The sequence below is a fragment of the Urocitellus parryii genome, chromosome 13, assembly GCF_045843805.1.
Source record: "Urocitellus parryii isolate mUroPar1 chromosome 13, mUroPar1.hap1, whole genome shotgun sequence".
Lineage (NCBI taxonomy): Eukaryota > Metazoa > Chordata > Mammalia > Rodentia > Sciuridae > Urocitellus > Urocitellus parryii.
The window spans coordinates 518,554-533,399 of NC_135543.1; the positions used below are offsets into that span (position 1 = coordinate 518,554).

Genomic DNA, 14,846 nt, shown 5'->3' on the forward strand with positions numbered 1-14,846 from the left:
GGAGGACCTGCTGGGAGCAGAGAGGAGGACCTGCAGGGACCAGAGAGGAGGACCTGCAGGGATCAGAGAGGAGGACCTGCTGGGAGCAGAGAGGAGGACCTGCTGGGATCAGAGAGGAGGACCTGCTGGGAGCAGAGAGGAGGACCTGCAGGGACCAGAGAGGAGGACCTGCTGGGATCAGAGAGGAGGACCTGCTGGGACCAGAGAGGAGGACCTGCTGACACCAGGGAGGTGGACCTGCTGGGACCAGAGAGGAGGACCTACTGGGAGCAGAGAGGAGGACCTGCAGGGACCAGAGAGGAGGACCTGCAGGGATCAGAGAGGAGGACCTGCTGGCACCAGGGAGGAGGACCTGCTGGGAGCAGAGAGGAGGACCTGCTGGGCACCAGAGAGGAGGACCTGCTGGGCACCAGAGAGGAGGACCTGCTGGGCACCAGAGAGGAGGATCTGCTGGGACCAGAGAGGAGGACCTACTGGGAGCAGAGAGGAGGACCTGCTGGGACCAGAGAGGAGGACCTGCTGGGACCAGGGAGGAGGACCTGCTGGGAGCAGAGAGGAGGACCTGCTGGGCACCAGAGAGGAGGACCTGCTGGGCACCAGAGAGGAGGACCTGCTGGGACCAGAGAGGAGGACCTGCTGGCACCAGGGAGGAGGACCTGCTGGGAGCAGAGAGGAGGACCTGCTGGGAGCAGAGAGGAGGACCTGCTGGGACCAGAGAGGAGGACCTGCTGGGCACCAGGGAGGAGGACCTGCTGGCACCAGGGAGGTGGACCTGCAGGGACCAGAGAGGAGGACCTGCTGGGACCAGAGAGGAGGACCTGCTGGCACCAGAGAGGAGGACCTGCTGGGACCAGAGAGGAGGACCTGCTGGGAGCAGAGAGGAGGACCTGCTGGGAGCAGAGAGGAGGACCTGCTGGGACCAGAGAGGAGGACCTGCTGGGACCAGAGAGGAGGACCTGCTGGGCACCAGGGAGGAGGACCTGCTGGCACCAGGGGAGGTGGACCTGCAGGGACCAGAGAGGAGGACCTGTTGGGCACCAGGGAGGAGGACCTGCTGGCACCAGAGAGGAGGACCTGCTGGGACCAGAGAGGAGGACCTGCTGGGACCAGAGAGGAGGACCTGCTGGGAGCAGAGAGGAGGACCTGCTGGGACCAGAGAGGAGGACCTGCAGGCAACAGAGGATGACCTTCTGGGCACCAGAGAGGAGGACCTGCAGGAATCAGAGAGGAGGACCTGCTGGGACCAGAGAGGAGGACCTGCAGGCAACAGAGGAGGACCTGCTGGGACCAGAGAGGAGGACCTGCTGGGCATCAGGGAGGAGGACCTGCAGGGACCAGAGAGGAGGACCTGCTGGGACCAGAGAGGAGGACCTGTAGGCAACAGAGGAGGACCTGCTGGGACCAGAGAGGAGGACCTGCTGGGCATCAGGGAGGAGGACCTGCAGGGACCAGAGAGGAGGACCTGCTGGGACCAAAGAGGAGGACCTGCTGGGCATCAGGGAGGAGGACCTGCTGGGACCAGAGAGGAGATTCTCCAGGGGACCAGAGAGGAGGACCTGCCTAAACCACAGAGAAAGACCAGAGGGGAGGACCTTCCCAGAGACCAGTGAGCAAGGCTGGTGAGCACAAATGTGTTGCCTTGAGCCTTTGGAAGACAAGATCCCTGGCTGCTTCCCACCTCCCCTTCCTCCCCTGCAGCCCCAGGACCTGCAGTGTGCATGGCTGTCTCAGCTGAAGGATTCCTGGTAGTCCAGTTTCTCCATGTGAGGAAACTAAGGCTCCCGGGTGTTTCCCCAAAGGCCACAGGTAGGAAGTCTGTGCCCCACAGTGTTGGTATGGAGGAGCTAAGCCCAGGTACCCCTGGGAGGGTGCAGCTGAGCACAGTCTCTTGGGGCACTCACTCCCTGGGAGGTTCGGAGCTCTACTTCTCCACGATGCCCAGTGCCCAGGAAAGCAGTCCACCCGTGGCGGCTGGGACGCTGCGGGCTGCTGGAGCTGCCGGTCAGCTCTCCTTTGCTCTCAGTGGTGGCAAAGGTGCGGAGCAGCAGTGCCACATGAGTGCCACATGGGTCCTGCTCTGCTCCACAGAGGAACCGTCCCACCCCGACAGTCGTGGGGGGCACTTTTGGGGGCCTGTGGCATGCACACAACCCAGAAGCCCTACCTGCAGAGGCCTCTGAGCCAGCAGAGGGGCAGTGTGGAGGACGCTGGGCTGAGGGGCTGCTGTGGCTGTGGCAGCCCTCCCTGGGAGGGCAGTGGGAGTACGGGGTCTGCACCGCGTCCTCCAGCCCAGGCCAGGCCAGAGCTGCCGAAGCAGCGGCCTGAGGGGAGCTGAAGACCCTTGGCTTAGGGCACTGAGCGTCTTCCCTCCAGAGGTGACTCAGGCTAGCCCCAGAAGAGACCCTTACCAGCATGTTTGCTCCTTCTCGGGAAAGAGGGATGGCTGCTGGATAAGCACATTAACAGCAGGCAGCTCATGAACAGCAGGTTTGCTCAGGCACTTTGAGAAGGAGCTGGCTCTTCCTTGTGTCAAAGAAGGGGACAAGTCCCACAGTGACGGGGAGGATGGCAGGTGCTCTGACCACACAGCGTAGAAGCAGCTCTGAGCTTCAATGCAGGGAGTCAGAGCTGGGTGGCTCTGCTGGCAACAGCAGTGCCATCGTGGGGACCCACGCTGGCCTAGCTGCTGGCTGCTGCAGGCCTGGCCCAGCCTCTGCCGTCTGCTGGGTCAGTGTGTGTATTTCCTGGCCCCTGGCACCATCGGGGCGACTCACACTCACTCAGATCGGGTGTCCAGCTTCCCGGTAGAAACCCACGGTGGGCGGGTGCTGCTGGGCATGGCCACACATGGGCACGAAGGGGGTCTAAGGGAATGCTCAGTCATCATAGACCTGATCTGATTTTTTTGGCATATAAACCATACACACGATGTGCTTCACATACATCATTCCAAGTTAGGTCAGAGTGGGGGCCTGTCCTGGGCATGAGCACTCACAAGCCACATGGGGAGCCCCCTCCCGCTGCTGGCCCTGGGCACTCCAGTCCCACACATGCGCCGAGGGCAGAAGCACCTGTCCACGTGTAGCCCTGTGGCTGGGGAGAGGTGTGCAGCACTGACAGGCAGAGGCAGGCCAGTCCGGGCGGGGCCAGGGGCAGGCTCAGGCCCCTGCGGCGGGGCTCCCCTCGGCCCCTCCAGGCCTGGGGATCTGTAGGGCTGGGGAGGAGGAAGCAGGTGTGGGCTTTTCCATTCTCCTGAGGTGATGACAATATTTCAGAACTAGATACAAACTACAGTGGCGGAAGCGCAGAAGGCCCCGGAATCACTTGCTGTACCATGGCTGGTTTCAGGGTGCTCTTCACCTCGGTTTCCAAGGCAGGGGAGGCTGAGGGAGGCCCTCTGGAGGTTCCTGGCCTGCCTCCATCCTGGGGCTCCCTGCTGGCAGAGAGGGTGGGAAAGCTCAGCGGGCACCTCCCACCTGCTGTCCCCGAACCCTCCATTTCGGAGGGGGCTGTGAGGTCCCTGCAGGGCTGACTTCCAGCAGTGTGTGGGGGGGCTGGCAGCAGGTGCCTCTGCCTGCTCTGGGTGCATGATCAGTCTGCAGACCCTCAGCGGGCGGCGGAGCTTCTGCGCCTGGCAAAGCTCTGAAGGCCACGCGTTCTTTCAGATTATGTGCTGGGGAGGCCCTGGCGCCCACCCGCTCGGTGGATGGCTGGACGCTCTGCATGGGCGGGGGCGAGAGTGCAGCTGGCAGGTGGCTCGCCAGGCAGCAGGGAGCCACCTCCAGCTCCAGGGGAGTGTGTGTGGCCCCAGCCTCGCCCAGGAGGTTTCTCTGAACACAAATACTTGGCATCAGCACGAGTCCCTTCTCCACCTGGCCGGGGCCAGCACTGCGCCTCTCTCTGGGGAGGACTCCTGCAAACCCTACCCTCGCCTTGCCGCCGACTTCCAGCAGGCTTCCTTCACAAGCATCAGGAAGAAGGGGAACCACCCGTCGGCAAGACGTGCTTCCTTCTGCTTCAGTGAGCACACAGCAGCTGCTTCCCCAGCAAAGCCCATCTCGGGAAACTTCCCACGAGGGCCACAGAGAACCAAGTAGAATTTTCCATGAGCAATGAATCACTCTCAGACTGAGATTGTCCAGCAAAAAATACCGCTTTATTGGCTCTGTTTTCTAACTACAAGGAGAGCAGACACAGATCTCCAATGTTTCCTTTCACATGACAGCCTACTACGGAACAGCTCATGCAACGGCAGTACGCTAGATACGGGGTCAGCAGCAGGCTGCGGGGGGCGAGTGCCGTGCTCCCGGCTGCAGTCAGCTCCTCACGGCCTCCCAGGGTCAGATATGGCTTTCGAAGCTGTTTCTCTGCGGGTTGGAAGAGGCAGGACGGCCTTGAAGATGGACACTACAGAGATGGTGCCTGGCGGGCCTGCCCCCTGATCTCCACCCATGGTGCAGTTCGGGCCTGCTCCACCAGGGGGCGATGGCTGCTAAGGCACAGGGACGGATGGCCCTGCTCCGTCAACGTGCTCTTTGGTTGAGAGGAGGTCACTGCCAGGACCTGCTAACTGCAGAGATGCAGCAGGAGGCCCCAGGCGCCCGTCTGCAGCTGTGACTGACCTGAAGACAGCCTGCCTGTGGCCGCTTTGAAAACGCTGCTTTGGGTAACTTTTCCTAGAAGCAGAGACTCTAAGGCTTCTGTGAATGACGAGTCTATAATTGACAAATATGTTACACTCCCTTCGTAAGGTATTTACAACTGCTCTCTGACTCTGCCACGTGGTGACCTGCCGGTGTCTGAACGCACCTCTCTGGGGTCTAAAGTGCTCTGTGTGAGACAAGAAGATGCCACCTGTGCTGGGCGGCAGACCCAGTGGAAGGGGCTGGAAGGTGGGTCTGGAGCTGGTCATTCCCATGTGGAGGCCCTGCCAGCACACACTGCCACCCTGTCTGTCACTCACCAAGAACACATAGGCCTATGGTGGTCTAGGTACAGGCATGCAGACGCAGACCCGCCCCTACAGACGGTGTCTTTTTTGTCCAAGACTCTACTGGAGCCATTCGGCCTCTTTGTGCTTTATTCAAAACCAGATTAGAAATTAAGACCCCAGCATGCTCCTATTAAAGTCCTACGAGTTAGTCACACAGAGCAGAGACGTGCAGGGCTGAGGCAGCCTGAGGACACAGCCCAGGAGACGTGGAGGAAGCGGGGAGCCGTGGAAGGTGGATCTCTCACAGCCCGGCTGGCCAGACCCTAACACACCAAGGACGGAGCCTCGTAGCCAGTGTCTTCGCTCCTACAGATACTCGTGGTAGCACAGCCAACGCTCAACTCCACGACTCCACGTGGTCTGGTTAGACAAGGCACTTCCAGTGCTGAGTCGGGGCTGGCCTCCGCCGCCCGCAGTCCTCTTGGCGGGCTTTCCCCCAGGAGGCACGCAGCCCCTGATAGAGCTCCTTGTTGAACACGCAGCGCAGTCGGTCGTCAGCCCCTCGTGCCAGAAGTCAGAGTCTGAGTGGCACCAGCTGTGTTGGGCCCATGGTCAGGAGCCTGCGCGGGAGCTCGGCTGTGGGGTGGCGCCGACCCCACGGCTGCCGCCAGCTCCCCGCGGTCTAGGAGTGAGGCTCCGGGCCCGAGAGGTCGTTGCGTATGATTTCATTTACTGAAAGAAACAGAGAGAGGAAGGGTCAGGGAAGGAGAGGCCACAGTCGGCCACATGGGGGGACTCCAGATGCCCTCTGCTGTGCCTCTCATCCGCACGTCCACTGGAGATGAGGCCTCTCCCTCCCCTTCCCTGCCTGGCCCTGGGGTCCTGAGGTTGTCCTGCCTGGCCCTGGGGTCCCGAGGTTGACCTGCCTGGCCCTGGGGTCCCGAGGTTGTCCTGCCTGGCCTGGCGTGTGGCTCTCAGCCTGGTCCTGGCGCCTGCACAGGGGGAAAGGCTCTGAGTGGCAGTGCTGCCTCAGGGCCCTGGCACGGGGGCCAACCTGCTAGGTGCAGAGCGAGTCCTCTGTCCAGGAGCCCACACAAGAGTCCCCCCAGAGCGCGCCCTTGGCCAAGAGAGCAGGGTGGTCTCTGAAGCCAGGCTGCCCTTCATGTCTGTTTCCTATAGATGGTCAGCTACAGTGTCCCCCGAAGGCCAGCGATGGCCACGGTCAGTGTGTGATTTTTGGCAAATGGGCAGGAAATGAGAGAAGCTGGCAAGGCCGTGGCCAGGGGCTGCACCACCCCCTCTCTCCGCCCACCTCCCTTGCTGGCCACCTGATCTGCACTGAGATAGGAACCGTCCTCTGGCAGGCTGTCACCAGCCTTTCCTGGTGGAGTTTGGAGGTGGGGAGCCTGCACTGACGTCACGGAACTGCCCGGGTTTCCCTTCGCCACAGGCTGGAGGCCTGCACCCAGATAAACCCTCACGCTGTCAGGGGCCCCGGCCTGTCTGAGGGCAGCTTCCTGGAGCCACCGGCGGGCGAGAATTTCATCACCTCCCTTCCCCAAGCTCCCTTTCAACACCCACTGCTCCTAAGAACAACAATAACAGCAGGCAGTTGGGAACCAGGAATTGTGTCATGGGAACTGATAAGAGAGGGACCTGGCTGCACACACCCCGGCTCCGAGGCCTGTCTCCCTGCTCCTTCCATGGCCCTGCCCAGGAGCTCGTTGGAGCAGGCCCGGCCCTGTGTGGAGGAGCAGGAGGGGCCCTGCATGGAGGAGCAGGAGGGGCCCTTGGGCACAGACGCCAGCCGCACTCTGGAGAGCTGGGCCCGACGTGGCAGAGCTCAGGAGGCAGCAGGCTCTGTCCGCTGCTGTGAGGACGAGCAGGGCCAGGGCTCACAAGCTGGACACAGAGCAGCCTTCAGGACTCAACTTGTCCCCAGAGTACACCGGGCAGCTCCTTAGCCTGACAGTCGGGTGTGTGGGTGCAGGTCCTATGGCCCTGTGGGTACCGCAGAGGCTCCTGGCAGGCAGGACGCGGTCTCTTGGGTACAGTGGGCCGTGTGTCTGTTGAAGCCCAGGGTTTTACTTTTGGTCATCCTTGGCCTCTTGGCTGTGCTGGGCACCAAGTGGGCTGGGGCAGCTGGACATGTGGCAGGGCTGTGGAGGGGAGAGCTTAGCGCCCCTGCTCGCTCACTCGGTCACCTTCATGGAAAGAGCCGCACGTCTGCTCGTGCTCTGCCCCAGCGCAGCCACACAGGGGCCGGCTGCCAGGGAGGAGCACAGCCCCAGGGCCTTCGGGTACTTTCCAGGGAGATGGGCAGCACCCCACTCAGTAGAGGTGCACACTCCTGGGTGAGAAGGTGGGGACTGAGGGGTGTGGCGTCCAGGACTGGACAACGGGCACCCCCCGTGCACCCAGCTCCGGCCCAAGGACTCCAGGCAGGGTAGAGGCAGGACAGACACCTTGTCCCTGGGCTCCTGAACCAGGGAGCCCCCCAGGGTTGCAAGTGGGAAAGTGTCACAGAGCACCATGATGGGGAACTGAGCTGCCCGCCGCGGGGCCGAAGACCATGGGACTCGGGCACCTGCAGCTGGACCCCGTGGAAGGAGAAGTGAGGACACCCAGGTGCACAGCCCAGGGACAGCCTCCAGGAGAGGAGAAGTGGGCTCACGGGCGAGAGGAGCTCTGAGGACAGGAGGGAGGACACTGAGGCTGCGGAACCAGGGAGGAGAGAGGAGTCACAGACGAGGGAGGGAGGCGAGAGGAGGAATGCGGAGGGGGCTGTTGGGGTCTTACAGGTAACCCTGGCCCAGCAGGGGTGGCACAGTCAGGATGGGAGTGTGGGGCAGCAAGGCATGGCGGGAATGTGAGGACGGAGGCGGAGTACTAGTGGAGATCCCAGGGGGGCTCGGGATGGCCCTGTGCCGCAGGAGGCGTGATTCCCAGAGGCATGACAGGACCCGAGGCGTCCAGGGCAGAGGCGTGGAGGAGCGTGAAACTCCAGGTGACATCTTGGCATGGCGGAGGGAGACCGCGGGGCCTGTAGCCCACAGGAAATAACCTCTGCTGGTCAGGAGAAAGGGGAAGAGCCAGAGAGTGGGCTTTCCCTGCTGCCCTCGGAGGCACCTGGGCCACAGAGGGAGACCCCGGGTGGGCCGGGGAGACGCTGGGCTTCTCCAGCCACCAGGGGCCCTGGCTGGAGGCCCAGGTGGGCGGGGGCGCCTCTGCTCTGCAGTGGTGGGTGCCCTCACAGAGCTCCGGAGGGCTCGAGGCCGTGGGAGGGCTCAGGAGTGTGACCGGCGCCCCCAGCATCTGTGGGTAGCACCACTCTCCAGCAGCACAAGCCGACGTCCGGGTGTGCCACAGGGAGTCCACAGCCCCAGCTGTGCCAGGCCTCCCCAGGTCCCCCAGGGCCTGGTGGGCGGCCGGCGGGGGCCTGCTGCGCTGGAGCGTGTGGCAGTACCTCTGCCACGGTCCAGAGAGGGTGTCAGGGCCGTGCCCACTCTGGGACGGGCACTCCAGGCTGCCAGGCTGGGCACAGGACCCCAGCCGGCTCCCCTTCCCGCCCGCTCTCCGTGAGGTCATGGTTTCGCCCAGGGCCCGCCTGGCCCTGGGCTGCCACTGGGCCCTGGTGGCTTCCTCTCCAGGCGTCCGCCCACGGTTCCCACAGAGCTCTCTCCACTGATAATTTCCACCCTCTTATTCAGCTTTTCCACCGACATGAAGGCTTCTCTTTACAGAGGTGTTTTGAACTGCAGGTGACATGTGACCCTCACGACCCGCCTGAAAGAGGAACTCTGCTCGCTCACTTCGACGTCCTCCACAGGATGTGGCCAACTGTTAGACCACAGCACAGCTTATTAAGAAGGGTTTTTTCCCTTATATTCAATTTTTTCTCTAAACTGCTCCCGAGGTGGAAAGTCTTGCTTTTCTCTAACGTGTGTGTGGCAGTGAGAATCCCGGGCACAGCCAGGCTGCACACGGCGGTGTGTGTCCTGTCTCCTCCCTGCACACGCCCACACCCCCAGCACACACCTGGACGGGGGCTGGGAAGTCAGTGCTGGGTTCAGGGCCGTCCATGGGCTCTGCAGGGACCCGGGTGTCCGTGCACAGCCCTGGGGGCCTGGAGGTGGGGTCGTCCTAGGGGCAGTACCCAGGCTTTCACCCAGTCTCCCCTTCTCGTGCCCTTGAGGAAAAGCTGAGAGAGAAGCGGGGCAGTGGACACCCCCGGCGCCCCCAGGTTCCGCTCCCGGCTTGCACCTGACCACACCGAGACCTCACCAATGAAAGGAACCCGTGGTCTGGAGACTGGCGCCCGCCCCCTCATGCTCAGCCAGGCTCACACACATTCTCCACCTGTGGTCTCTGAAAGGGACTGAGGGTATCCAGCCACATTTCACGGAATGAGCAGACTCCTTACTTGCCCAGCGTCGGTGCTGATCTCGTGAGGGCTCCCAGTCGGGCCCTGCATGCAGAGCAGCAGACCCCTGGCCCTCTCCAACCTGCACTGGCCAGGCAGACAGCCTGCTGCGGCTGAGCAGCAAGAAGCAGGCCACCAGGGAGGATGGGAAGAGGGACCGCCGCCAGACGGGGAGCAGGTCGGAGTGGGCATCGGCAGAGAAGGCCCTGGGCCTTCAGCGCCAGAACTACCCGGTGCTGCTGGGGTTGTGTTCTGTTCTGTTTTTCTGTTTTTGTCCTGGGGATGGAACCCACTGGTTCTGAACCACTGAGCCACAGGGGAGAAGGGTCTCCCTAAGTTGCCCAGCTGGCCTGGAGCTGGGACCCTCCTGGACTTTCACCCAGCTGGGCCAGGCACCCCAGGCTCGAGAGGGACGCATCCTGAGGGCCCAGGGGCTCTTGCCACACAGAGGCATGGACAGGCCTCGGGTCCCCAGGGGCCCACACTCCAGCTGAGACCCAGTGCCCATGACGGGGCCATACCAGGGCTGCTCCTGTGGCCTTCGCTCTCCACACCACTGGCCGGCCTGACCACTGGGACCCAGTCTTCAAGTTAGAGTAGCAGAGCCCCACCTCCTGGGGACTGACAGGGCTGGTGCAGCTCCTGCCGCTGCAGCTGACCGAGTGGGCCGTGGGCAAGGCTCAGACGAGGCTCCTGCCTTGACCTGCAGCTCCCTCAGGAGAGGCCGCTCTCCATTCGAGGTCACTGAGGAGGTCCCAGTGCCTGGAGCCGAGAGGGCAGCCTGGGGAGGGGCCCACGAGGAGGTGAGGGCCTCTGGGTTTCTAAATATAGCTGACAGGCCGCCAGGCCGCGAGGGTCCTCTGTGGCCTCCCGTTAGTGCTTGGGAATGGGGACAGTGGGACTCCGCGGAAGCCCGCCGCCCGCAGGAGCTGCTCTCCCCATGGGTGCCTGCCCAGCTGGGCGGAAGTCCCGGGCCTGAGCGCTTTTGGGTGAGCGTTCAGTTCGCCTGTTGTCGTAAGAGAAAGGGGAGTCCCGGTAGCTGGCAGAAGCCACAGAGTTCGAAGGGAAAGGGAAGCACAGCTGAGCCGCCCGGCCCAGGTCCCCAGGGGCCCAGGTCCCCATGGCTGAGGTCCCCCACCCAAGGTCCCCCATGGCCGAGGCCCCACATGGCTGAGGTCCCCCATGGCCGAGGCCCCGCCTGAGGAGGCCCCTGACATCCAAGGTCCCATCCGGCCAAGGCCGCCCCCATCCAGGCCAAGGCCCGGCACAGCCAAGGCTCCCCATGGCCAAGGCCCTGCCTGTGGCCCACGCTGCAGCTCTGTGGCCCCTGCCTACGGCAGTCTGCACATGTCCCAGGTGCAGAGGAGAACTCTGTGGGGAGAGCGTGCAGAGAGTGATGCCGGTCATCAGATACAGCCCGTGGTGTCCACAGCAAACAGCAGAGAAAGGCGGTTTGACGCCGCAGAGCCGCCTCTGCCTGGCCCCCCACGTGCCTGTGCAGTCCACCCGCCCCTGCTCCTCAGTGGGACCTCCGAGGGGTAGGCGGTGCCTCGCGAGGTCAGAGGCCAGCCTCAGGCTTGGAGAGCAGCCGCCAGGAGAGGCCGAAATCTTCCTGGTGGCTTTCCCTACCTCTTAGAAACCGGACTTGGGCTTAAAGAATAAGAAATCTGGACCAGCCATGCCACCCTGGACACCTTGCTCAAGCCCACATTAAAGAAGTGTCATTAACACGGATAAGGACTATCTTTGCAAAAAAGAAAGAAAGAAAGAAAGCTGCGTCAGTTTTCAAAATAGACCTCCTGACGCAGAGGAAGGTCCTCCTCCCTCAGTGACACTGGCTCCAGCTTGGAGCTCAGACGACGGTTTGTGTCCCTGCTCTGGGCAGGCCGTGCCCAGAGGACACAGCTGAGCCCGGTGGACACAGCCACCCCTGTGCTTCTCCCAGGACGTCCCCACCACTATCCTGTCCTCCTCGAAGCTGACTGCAAACGACAGGACGGTTCGTGTCACCTCCGACAGGGACACCGGTGCTCGGGCCACACTCTGCCCAGGCCGACGGGCAGCAGCAGGGCACACCTGCCAGCTCTTCACCATGGACAGGAAGACGAACATCCCCACAGACCTCAAGTTGTCAAGGATAGTTTTATTTTTAAGAGAAACCAAAATAACTTTTCAGAGAGCAAAACAAAACAGGAAGAGCATGCTTTTCCATTCCTATAAAATATAATTACGAACACTAAAACTACCTGCTCGCCTTCCCAGCTCAAGTCAGAATTGAAACCTGCGTGGCAGCCCTCGGGGATGAGCAGACCCAGAGTGGTGCAGGCTGGCCCCTGTTCCGAGATCCTGCTCCTGGGCAGCGTCCAGGTCCGTCTGCTGAGCAGACCTGCACCGTGTCTAGCCTCCTGGAACAGGGCCTCTGGTGGTCAACTTGGGCAGCAAGGCCCTGTGGAGCGGCGGGCGGGACCTCTGCCCCTCCCAGGGCACCTGTGTGACACAGGCCTTTCAGCTCCCGTGGCTCTGCACTTAGACCTGGGTCACTCTGAGTTAAGGTCCAATAGTGGATCTGAGTTAAGGACAGAGAAATATCATGACCAAAGCCAAAGAGCAGAGATCAGAAAACAGGAAGAGGAGGAGAACTGTGCCCGCCATGGGCCCGACTGGCCTGATGCAGCGGGGTGCAGGGCCTCCTGCTCCTGGAGAGGAGACAGCCCTTAGTGGGAGGGCGCTCTGTCCTGCCCCTGGCCCCCGGCCGAGCGCGTGCTGATCCTGCACACCCGAGAGTGGCCCCTGAGGCAGGCGGGGCCCAGGGTGCTCACGAGGGCCCAGAGCCTGGAGGACCTGGAGATGCGACTTGAGGTCCCCGGGGCTTTTCAGAAGCTGTGGAGGCCGGAATCAGCACGGCTCCTCGGCCTTCACTGGGGCGGCTCGTCCAGGCAGATCCCCGCCTGTCCAGCCTTGGCCTAGTCTTAATCTTTCAATCATCACAGGCCAGCGCCAGGGGCCTGCTATTTTTAGAAGGAGAGAAGGGGACAGTAAGGGGACTTAGTGACAGCAAGTCACAGCTTTAATGAAGCGCGTCCCTCCTCAGGTAGGCTGGCCCTGAGGAGCGAGACGCAGAAGCTTCCCGTTTTGAGAGCTGCTTCCCTATTTAGCCCCAAAACTCCAGGGTGTGCCAACCGTGTGGAAACCTGAGCGAGGCCGGGTGCGGAGGCCACGTGGCCCTGTCCTGTGAGGCAGGCCGTGCTCCTGCGGTGCCCCCGGCACTGGCTCATCCTCCAGATGCCCTTGAGCAAGCCTGGCCCAGGCCATGGCCTCCATCAGCACGGTTCCAGGGCTCTCTCCCACGTTAGGAAACTGACAGAACCCACAAAAGTGAAAAATAAAAATATTAAAAGCCCTTTTTAACTGCAGTACAATCCAGGGACCTGGAGAAGAGGAGAGGACGGGCGGGTATTTTGGCCTCCTCCTGCTGCTCAGCTAGGGGCACGCCAAAGTCCTCTGCCTGCCCAGCAAGTGGTCCAGCACTAGCTGCAAAAGCACCAACAAAGCCAGGTGGAGTGGCCATGCCTGTCGGGAGGCTGAGGCCCGAGGATGGCAAGTTTCAGGGCAGCCTCAGCTACTCAGCAAGACCCTGTCTCAAAACCATGAAAGGGACTGGGCTGTGGCTCAGGGGTGGGCACCCTGGGTTGGGTCCCCAGTACTGCCAGAAGGAAGGGAAGGGGCAGAAACATCACCAACAGGTTCAGCTGCCCTCTTCACCGCCCCGCCCCACTGAAGGGTGGATAGCAGAGGCCATGGGCCAGGGTCCTGCAGGGCCCCTGCTGTGCCCAGGCCACCCCTGGTGGGCAGTGCCAGCCCCCTTAGAAGATGCGGCCGTGACAGGCAAAGGCGGCCGTCCCTGCTGCATGTCCTCGTGCCTGGCCCAGTTGTGCTGTGCTCACGGGAGGGAAGGGCCTGGGGTGTGCACCTCCGAGGTGCCGAGGGGGACGTGGGGCTTGGCGCTCGGACACCTCAGCAACCAGCCCCAGAGGTGGCTGCCAGGCGGGTGCGTGTGGGCACGAGGGCCACCCCCACTCCATCGATGCCTGGCAGGAATGCACCCTCAGAGGCCAAGGTCACTTCAGAGCAGGCGCCTGGACCCAGGGACAGAGAGGCTGCGGGCTGGCACACGGCGCATCCAGGACACCACACGCGACCATGCTCACCTTCACGGCGCCCCGTGCCCCTTGGACAGGAGCAGCTGTGGCTCTGGGCTTGGTGGGATGAGATGCCTGGATCCCCCCGACCTGCTGCCTAAGAACACTCCAATATGTTCCCAGCTGCTCGGGAGCCACCCGGGGTCTGGGGAGCCCCGGACTGGGAGGGGGAGACAGCAGAACACGGGCCTCAGCATCCCTGAAGACCCCTCCAGGTCCCCTCGATGTGCGTATCTTAGACACCCGTCAATCTTCAGGAAGAAGTGGTGCCTCGCTCTGTAAAAACTGACTGTGCCTAGGGGTGGAGTCACGTGGTGTCAGGGAACAGGGCACACGCCCAGGAAAGGGGAGCACAAGGCAGGTCCTGAGGGAGGGGAGCACCACAGGGAGGTGCTGAGGGAGGGGAGCACCACAGGCAGGTCCTGAGGGAGGGGAGCACCACAGGGAGGTCCTGAGGGAGGGGAGCACAAGGCAGGCCTGAGGGAGGGGAGCACCACAGGGAGGTGCTGAGGGAGGGGAGCACCACAGGCAGGTCCTGAGGGAGGGGAGCACAAGGCAGGCCTGAGGGAGGGGAGCACCACAGGGAGGTGCTGAGGGAGGGGAGCACCACAGGGAGGTGCTGAGGGAGGGGAGCACAAGGCAGGCCTGAGGGAGGGGAGCACCACAGGGAGGTGCTGAGGGAGGGGAGCACCATAGGGAGGTCCTGAGGGAGGGGAGCACCACAGGGAGGTCCTGAGGGAGGGGAGCACCACAGGGAGGTCCTGAGGGAGGGGAGCACAAGGCAGGCCTGAGGAAGGGGAGCACCATAGGGAGGTGCTGAGGGAGGGGAGCACCACAGGCAGGTCCTGAGGGAGGGGAGCACAAGGCAGGCCTGAGGCAGGGGAGCACCACAGGGAGGTGCTGAGGGAGGGGAGCACAAGGCAGGCCTGAGGGAGGGGAGCACCACAGGGAGGTCCTGAGGGAGGGGAGCACAAGGCAGGCCTGAGGAAGGGGAGCACCATAGGGAGGTGCTGAGGGAGGGGAGCACCACAGGGAGGTCCTGAGGGAGGGGAGCACAAGGCAGGCCTGAGGAAGGGGAGCACCATAGGGAGGTGCTGAGGGAGGGGAGCACCACAGGCAGGTCCTGAGGGAGGGGAGCACAAGGCAGGCCTGAGGCAGGGGAGCACCACAGGGAGGTGCTGAGGGAGGGGAGCACAAGGCAGGCCTGAGGAAGGGGAGCACCACAGGGAGGTGCTGAGGGAGGGGAGCACCACAGGCAGGTCCTGAGGGAGGGGAGCACAAGGCAGGCCTG

The 14,846-nt window shown here is 62.9% G+C and overlaps 1 protein-coding gene across 4 annotated transcripts in view; it reads right to left on the minus strand.

The window, feature by feature from the left end:
• Positions 1–4,683: 4,683 nt before the first annotated feature.
• Nfatc1 (nuclear factor of activated T cells 1) overlaps positions 4,684–14,846 on the minus strand; it is a 103,133-nt gene continuing 92,970 nt past the window's right edge. For all 4 annotated transcript variants that reach the window (XM_026412450.2, XM_026412449.2, XM_026412447.2 and 1 more), the window contains one exon: positions 4,684–5,665. In XM_026412450.2, the coding sequence (XP_026268235.2) occupies positions 5,663–5,665 (3 nt within the window). In that variant the 3' untranslated portion in view covers positions 4,684–5,662. The remainder of the gene's footprint in view (positions 5,666–14,846) is intronic.